At 44.9% G+C, this 9190-nt stretch overlaps 1 protein-coding gene across 1 annotated transcript in view; it reads right to left on the reverse strand.

Moving 5' to 3' along the window:
- Window positions 1-204: 204 nt before the first annotated feature.
- LOC121046946 (acid-sensing ion channel 4-A-like) overlaps window positions 205-9190 on the reverse strand; it is an 80098-nt gene continuing 71112 nt past the window's right edge. The window contains exon 7 of the mRNA XM_042286259.1: window positions 205-444. Coding sequence (XP_042142193.1) covers window positions 205-444 — 240 coding nt within the window. The remainder of the gene's footprint in view (window positions 445-9190) is intronic.

A 9190-nucleotide genomic window follows, 5' to 3' on the forward strand; every position in this document is an offset into this window, starting at 1 on the left:
TCCTTTCTATGTTTCATGCAGTAGGGGACGCAGTTGTGAGGGCTGTCCGATGTGATGTTTCCTTAGTAGCAGATGTCGCACTCGGTGAGCTTAGCTTGCCCCTCTTGGGGCACACTTCTGTGCGGTGACCGAGTTGGCGACCGGTTTAACAGTGCTGGGATCTGGTTTGGGGGGGGGGGGGTAGCAGCTCAATTCAAGGCGGCGTTAGTAAATTGTGAAAGGCACGTCTTGCAAGGTGATGAGTGACGTCTCGGTTTTTCCTATCGTTTGAGAGGTGATGACAGGAACTTTGGACTGGACGTGGTCGATTAGCTGATCGGAGGTGTTGAGAGTGTCGGCACCATAGAGGATGACCTTACAGGAGTTTGTGGAAGCCGAGGTGTTGCTGGTCATGATGAATCTGATGTTCTGAATTTGAGTGTGGGTGGGCTTGTGAAGCTGCCGCTTTAAAAACCCTTAAACTTATGAGGTATTTTGTATTGTCCTCATCTGAAAGCTTTTCTGACTCAGTGGCAGTTGTAATAGACGCATATTATTGTTACCGCGAAACACAAGTGTGGTTAAGCACAAAATTCAGTTGAAGGTAATTCAAACAATCAGGCTGAAACCTTTAGGTATTTTGTGTACTCACTCAGGGGGGGTCCTCCACACCACCTCATTGGCTGTTGCGTTGAAGTTGCATATTTCGCTTCCAAAAAGATCAGCGATATCAGAACCCTCGGCGCTAGCATTGTAGCATCTGGTAACATGTGAGAAATGGATATCTCCGTCAACCGACGCTCATGCCATTAAGTGTTCGTGCTTCCGGAAAGGCGTGCAGCTGCGAAAACACGTAGCTGCACGGCTTTCCGGTAGAAGGCTGAATCTACTGGGAGCCATGTGCCACGGGTGTGGAACTTAAGTGATCCCCGGTGAGTTATTATAAACTCGGTACTTCATATTTTCGCACCTTTACATTTTCGCGTTTTCACAAAAGAGAGAACACAGATTTGAAAGCTGCCAAATGTGCTCATATCTTGGCATCGCGACAGAAATTACATATAGACTGCAGAAGCCCCTGCGCTTCATGTTTGACAGGTTTCTTCAATGTAATAATGGCGTATCCTAAAAAATAAATCTTTGGTACCTTGTGGTGTCCTGCTTATAAACTAATGCCACAGTTAATGTGATGTACACACTGTTGAATACTCTGCTGCGTATAGACCACATATTTCTACACACCACACAAAATCACACTTGGCAGAGACGTCCTCCACAGCTGTTCAAAATTTATACGCTTAGGAAAACGCATTCAAAAGTTTCCTAGATCTCTTTCACTGTCTCGCAGCTCTCCCCACAAACCAGCACGAGATCCTCAATTATGCAGATAAGGAAAGCGGCACGCAAGCACAGTAGAATCTTCGATGTGGAGGGCTTAGCTGGGGGAAAAAGACGGTCCAATAAAGCTCCCTATACAGGGTGTGCAGGCCACGTCTGTCCACCATGAGAAGAGGACATATATACTTCCGTTTCTCATGTGTTTACCTCGTGTTTGAGTGGGCGCGCGACTAAGCCTGGTTTATTGGAGATCAATTTCATGAGAGCTACGTTCTAGAAATGACAGTGTTTCGTTCTTTTAAGTGACCAATCCATACCGGCACGATCAAATGCCACAAATGAAGTTATTTAGACTATCTAGAAGCGAGAGACGCAACAAATGCCGACCAGACTAGATGATATAGGGACGACGGCTTTGACAGATTGTGCTAGCCTGCTTCGATGTGATACCGACAGAAGCCGCAACAGACAGTGATTTCCATACGCACCCCCGATGAGTGTACACACCCCCCTCCCCCCTTGTTTTTTTTTGAAGACACCCCCTTAATTCGCAGCGACTCCTCTATTTTCAGTGCGCTCCTTCCCCCCCCCCCCCCCCCCTCCCCTTAAATTTGAAACACACCCCTTCCATAATTTCAATTTCTGGGGAAGCCCCTGGCCCCAGACAAGCTCGAAAACACGGCGCGCCTACGGGCGCACCTCCGTACAACGCTGGGCAATCACGGCACGTATAATTGCAGTCTCACGGTGATCTGGGAAAGAAACTTTGAATACTAAAGCTGCCAAGTCAAAACACTCAATGTGCATTACAGAGGGAGGCGTCGCGCCAAAGGAAGCGTAAAAAAAGAAGAAAAAAAAACTTTCGGAACATTGCTTGCTAAAATTTATTAACTGCTCGGTCAGCCCTGCAGGGAAGCTGGGAGCGTATCTTCGGCACTTGCGGGAGCTAAGTGCCAACCACCAATGCCTTACGATTTATGAAATAATTCAACGATTCTCAATTTTCTGGGTTTCTAGTCGTTCACAGATTTATGAGCAAGGGTAGTGGATCAGGTACTCAAAAGAAGCGCCCACTATACCTTCGGCAGACTGTATTTAAAGATAAAAATATAGGCGCTCTTCATTCTTACCAAATTGATCAGGAAGGCATGTCGATCCCGGAAAAGTAAATTTTGGGAATTACAGGACTTAGCGCTCGTGGGCTAGTTTTTTATTAACGTGCTCGCCACTTCCTACGTCTCCTCAAAAACAAAAACAAAAATAACAACCAATTTTAAATAGGATACTCCCAAAAGTAATAAAAATTACAGGAGGACACTCCAAACGGCTTACGTATACGACGTCCTGGAGGTCGCCGCCAAGTACGGTGCCTAGCACGACCACCAACACGACGTCGTGAGCGACGCCAAGGACGGCGCTTAGGACGATGTCGTGGATGAAGTGCTGGAGGACGGCGTCAAGAACGACGTAGAGGACGACCTTTAGGACGACCCCAAGCAAAACGTCTAGAAAGACCATAAGGACGACGTCTAGGACGACGTAAAGATCGACGCCTAGAGGACGACCTCTGGAAAGTCGTCTAGGACGACGTTGAGAATTATTTCTAGAGAAGAACACTTAAGGAAGCTGTGGCGAATTTGCGTAGGCGGCTACGTTTGCTTGCGAAAGCCACCGTAGATGGAGACGCAGCGTCCGATGTCGAGGCCGTAGATGTAGACGCGGTCGCCTCACGGTCCATCGCACGACGCACACAACGAGCATTAATGAAGTGCGAAGCGCACCTTTAGTACATGGCTCTCCGGCCGTGACGTCACGTTCCTACACTTGAGCGTGAGCGTGAGCGTAGGCAGCGCGCGCTTGATGACGTATATTTATGGCCATTGTTCGGAAACAACCACCCCGCTTTTTCTCGTGATGGGACCAAAAAAGTCGTCCTAGAGGTCAAGGGCGGCCTCTAGGACGACCTCAAGGACGACGCCAAGGGCAGCATCGTACTTGAGCATACGATTGAGCGCCGTGTGCCGCTCAATCGTATTTTATGGCCATATACGCCGCTTTTTCGCTCAATGGGACGAGTGTCACAAGTGCGGCTGTCAAGTAAGACAAACACATTGAGCACTCTCAACTGTAGTTCATTTGAAATAACTCGTACTATGTATAAATCTCATCGGCCAGTCTAGTCATCATGACATTGGAGCGCAGAACTTTTGATAAAATCAAACCCTTTGTTTGAAAGGGCGATTGATGCCTCACTCACACAATTTTTACCCTTCACCCGAATTTCGATTGCCTCATACAGTTTTCTGCTTGTTTTATCTTTATATGTAGGAAAACTTTTAACATCATGCATCACAGGTAAACGTGAGCATCTACGAGAGTGAAGAACGAGAGGGTCACAAAGGCTAGCTCGCGTAGAAACTGCGTGCTCACGCGCACGGTTATTGATAAATCTTCATACCTAGCCAGTATACAACCCCCCTCCCATTTTCTTGAAGGACAGAAGAACCTGATACAAAAAGCCTGTTCCTCCAAGAACGTCAGCAATTATTTGTTTTTTTTTAGCTCCACACACCCTATATTATGCGTCATATTGGAGGACGCTACGTCACGCGGTTCAGTGTTTAAAGAAAACGCCCAAGACAAGACACCTGCTCGATTGTTTTTCGTTATATGGTAATGTGTTCAAACGGTTGAACGTGGCTCGAACAGTTATTTACTATCTAATGTAATTATATGATTGATAATATATTCATCGGATTAAAATGGGTTTCGTTTAATTTTCCGGAAAAAAAAAAAAAAACCAAGCCTTTTCCGCTCAACGTAGTGCAGAAATGCTACGCGATTGAGCGGAGCACCCCGATGCAGTGGCTTATACTATCGGAACAACAGCAGGCTGTTTTTAATTTATTACTGTTAAAGCGAACGCAGCCCTGCAGGCTCAAACTTTCGTGTTAAACGTAGCGTCAGTAATAAAAGCTAGCGGGGAAAAATCATAATTTTGATGGAGACGAATATAATGACCTTACTAATGTTTTCAATCGGCCAACTTTAAACATATTTTTATTTAAGTATTTCTCAAGGCAGGGAGTTTTGCGAGCAATCTCTTTAATAACTATTGTCTGGAGTATTAGACATTTATATTAAAAATAATTTCTTCAAACAATATTTAAAAGATAAATATCTTTGAGAGCGAAAAACAAAATTAGTCCTTCAATGTGGCAAATAAAACCGCAAGTTTAGTTTTCTGCAACAGGGTGTGTAGTTGCGCTAGTTTCTTGGTCACGTTTAAAATGTATTAAAACAGCGTACTCCTCCATCAACATTTTTGCGCTTTTTATTCCTTCTACATTTTTCTTTGCTTTAAAAAAAGGGATTACTAGGAAGATGTGATTGCTTTTCTTTTCTCTCGCGCTCAACATTTGAAGCAAATGATTGAACATAGAAATTTCTTTAATAACACCGAAAGTTGTCTGGAAGTGATCCGCGTAATTTACCTAACCTCAACATTTATGCCAGGGAAACGTTTCTCAGCTGGCCCATTTCAGTCAATAAAATTCCTGTCTTAGCAGATAAGAAGGAGTAAATTCGACTCGCGAAGAAAGAAACTTGGACACAATAAGCCACGCCCGGCGTTCCTCAAGTTTCATTGGCTATATCAAGCGCAAGTACCGTCTGCTTTTTGCGCGTAGTTAGCGGTCACTTCAAAACGCCAATTTCTGATTGACTTCGCTTGGAAGAATATGAGGTAGACACCAACGTTGGCTGCGTTGAAGTCTACCTTCTATCTTTCCGATCGGAGCCACAGCTCTGCGTTCTCGCGTCACTGAAACCCCTGCCTATGAAGCAGACGAACTTGCGGCCCGCATAGCCTGGCCATTTGGATGGCTAGTGCGCTTGGTGTACGAGGAAGGCACGGTATTTATACCATTTAAGAAAATGTCTACCTTAAAAAAATTGTAAATTCGCAAAAGCGGGCGCCACGGAATGGCAAACCCGAAATATGGTGCAGATTTGATTGGCTTCCTAGATTTTTTGGGGAAAAAAATTACGCCGGGATGGTTTTCAAGAATACAGTGATATTCGCTTGTTATCTATAGTGTTAACTCTTTAACCGCCACTACGGTCAAATTTAACGCTGAGTATGTACACGACTACACACCCGAAAATGCCAGGGAATTTAAAAAAACAAAAAAACGTAACACTTGCCCTGTGCGACTTGCGAAAGTAGGCAATTGCAGGGCGCTAATTGCACAAATAGTTTCGTGAAAATCTCATTTGTTATCGATGTATAACCGTCCACAGCTTTCGGGCCGCCATTTAAACAAAGTTAACTTCACAGAGGGTGGAGATCCCGTTTCTGTAGGTATTCAACGCCACCTGAAGTTTCAAAATTACCCTTAGATAAACAAAAACTTGTGTTGCGCATACTCGTGAGCATCCAACATTGCGCATGAGCTCTTGGTGCAACCTTTTAAGAAGAGGTCTTTTAGTTTTATTTCTTTAGAATATCCAACCTATAATTGAGCACACATCTTTTAAACCCAGACTCAAAATATTACATTCTCTTCTAATTAGGAGCATCGGAACTATTTTTGAACCAACCACTAGTTTGAGCTTGAGAGCGATGACTTTCACTCTTTCTTAAAGGGAAGCTGAAGAGCTTTACAAAAAATTAGTTAATGGTCGATTCTGACGTGTTTTTGCCTGCTGAGTCCAAATATTGCAACCGTTTAACTCAAAATAAACTCTAAACGCAAAAAAAAAAAAGAAATCAGTAGCAATCGCCGCAGCGGCACACAATTGGCTAGTCACGCGTGACGCGCCACTACGTCACGAAACTTGACCATCTCGATTCTCGTTTGCTACGCCGCTTGCAGAAGTAGCCCGGCGCCGAGTCTTCTGCTCTTGAAAGTCGGGGTTCGTCTTCTGATCTTTCAAATTATTTCGGTAGATCCGAAAGAGGAATGTGTCCAGACGACCGTCGTCGTTCCAAAGTACGTGTTCCAGCCGTTGTGAAAGCACAAAAATGACCCCCCACTGTAACAAAGGCAGACACGAGGAACCATATGCGCGGACGTGACATGGCCGACTTCATACCTTCAGGAACGTACTGACTGCTACTTATTGTAACGTCAAACGTTTACAATAATCGGAGTGCCATTCACGGGACGCGTGAAGCCGGATTAGCATGAGCCTCCCCAAAACGGTCGTATGAGGACAAGAATTCTGCACACATCGGCCTTCGTGCTTGCCAGCTGCTGGACACGTGAGCATGCATGCTGCATTGTTCATAACGGCTGAAGTGGTTTGAAGGGATAGTATAATCGGCTTCGGGCGACGGGAGAACGTCCCCTGAGATGAGACGGGTGATGAGACAGGGCCGCCATTGTGCCACCGCCATGTCCTTGCGCACTATGCGAATAACTGCGCAGGAGGTTCATCCTTTTGATAGCGGTACCCTCTGCTGTGTTTAGTTAGCTTGCCACCAACTATTATGCCATTCTAGATTTAGAAAAAATGGAGATGTTCGCCCGGCAGCCCTTAATTTGATGTCAAATTTCTGAGAAATTTCTGGGCCTATACATTCGCATACTCTTCTACCAAGATTTGTTGACTGTATCACACCACCACCAAGTATTATCATCACCCGATCGCATGTTCGCGGCACAAAGAACCATTCCATGGCGCGAACTTTATACGAAAAACACTGCGCATCTCGTAAAAAAAGCACTCGATTCAGAACAGAAGGTTACATGTATTGCATTTCCAAAAAGTTCTCCTGAAGAGAAAGTGTACCTATGAAAAGAAAATTTAACAAAAATTATGTATACGCTTAAAAAAAAGGGACCTCAAATAATATCAGTAAATATTAAAAAAAAACGTTTATGCTAAAACAAGTTGCATTGTGAAAGTCGCATTACGAATTGCACCACCACTTATTAGAGCAAGCCCTTCTCTCCTAACCGACCGGAGAGCCGAGTAGATTAAAAGCAAAAGAAAATAATCTTGGGCTATCCAACATCGTCTTCTGTAGTTTCCCAGATTTCCCGGACTGGAGTCGGTCCGGAAAATATGGCAGCTTTAACAATATAATAAATCAACACTAAAACACTAATATAAGGCGGTTAACACAAGAGAGACAGCGGAAACCCGCTATTTGGCTTCATGATCGCAGCTTTTCTACTACACTGCACAATTCTAATAACGTAGAAGTTTTTTGTCGAGAACAGTCGACCTAAAATTCCTGCCTAGTTACGTTTTCTATTTGCTTATGACTTTTTATGCGCTGAATTGCCTTCTTACCTTCAAAGATGGTCGGCAGAGCGTCGGGTTCAGGCGAGCCTTCTTCAGACCCAAAAACATACGTACATAGTTTTAATATGCGCAGTCCGAAACACGTTTCGAACAAAAAACGGTGTTCTTCTTCAAACCCACCCACTCATTTTAAATCTCGGTGTCGGAAAGGAAAACACGGTAAGCGGGAAGAAAAACTGCTAAGAGCGCTGTTCGTAAAAGCTGGCGGCTACACATGAGTACGGCATCTTGCATCAACACGAGTCAGTTGGTTCGGTGCCACGAGAATTCTCCAGACACGTGAACAAACAAGAGGACAATCAACGCGCCAGTCGATTGAGCCAATAGCATGACCGGTCAACGGATTAAAGCAAGCGCAATGCAGCGGCAGAAAGACAACAGCTCGAAAAGTCAGTAGAGCAGCCTACGAGGGAAGCGCGGCCGGCCGAGGAGGGGTCCCCCAGCCGGACCTTTTGTGACGTCGGCTGACGGGCTTTCTCCTCTCTCCCCCTTCCCTCTTCTCCGGAGAGGCGTGGCTTCGGCGTTACTTTGAAGGCGTTTTTCTGGTTAATCCGCGCAGAAAATGATCAAACGAATACAATATTCTTGATGGCTGAGGTCTCATTAACTAGGCTCAGGCGTTTTTTCTTATACTTAAGCCTCTTCAGCTTCCCTTTTAATGCGGATGCCGCAGAGCCCCAGCGAAATGCCCTACTTGGCCCGAGATCGGCAATCCAAGAGAGCTGACATGGGTTTAATTTTGTTATTAACCAACGCGTTAATTGGTATTAAGGTTAATTTCTAGGACATTTACTTGCTCCCTTACATATTTGGCAAAGCGTCACAATAATCCAAAGATTAAGTACACATGTTGAGAAACCCAGACTCAAGAGATTGTAGTCTCTTCTGAATTAAGTCCTTCGGGAATATTTTTGAGTCTACCAGTATATATCATCCGAACAACCAGCATCGAAGTTTTATTCTGGCATCTTCTCGGAAACTCCGGCCCAAAGAAACAAGGTGACAAGTAAGCAATCAGAGCAATCAGGTATTTTAGACCACCTTTGGCAGTTGTTTGGCGATTTTGGGCCAAAATACACTGTCTATGGCAAAATAATATCATACCTTTACCTTACCGTGGTTTCTAAGGACTTTCGGGGCGAGGTAATAAGACCATTTTGGCCCCAAAACTATGGCTCTTGCAACAGGTATTTTGAAATTCAAACTGGGCGACTGTCGGAATGAAGACACTTGAAAAGGAGTGTATTCATTTTGTTTTAATGGGTGATAGATGGCCGAGTGGTTTAGCGCACACCAGCACGGAGCACGTGGAGCGAAAGCTCGCACTGCAGACTCCAGGGATCCTGGGTTGGATCCACACCCCTGCCCGTTTTGATCTGGATGTGCATCGTACCGGCGTGCGGTCGTGTATCACTACTGCGTGGTGCACGTTAAAGACCCCAGGCTAGCTGTTGTGCTGCACTGGCGAAATTCCTCATCTACATCTGAGAGACAAGTCGCCCACTGATTCAGACTAAGTTATAAGCTGCATAAACATACACACAACCCATTTTGTTTT

Source organism: Ixodes scapularis, unplaced genomic scaffold, assembly GCF_016920785.2.
Source record: "Ixodes scapularis isolate PalLabHiFi unplaced genomic scaffold, ASM1692078v2 PGA_scaffold7__128_contigs__length_106722199, whole genome shotgun sequence".
NCBI classification, from domain to species: domain Eukaryota; kingdom Metazoa; phylum Arthropoda; class Arachnida; order Ixodida; family Ixodidae; genus Ixodes; species Ixodes scapularis.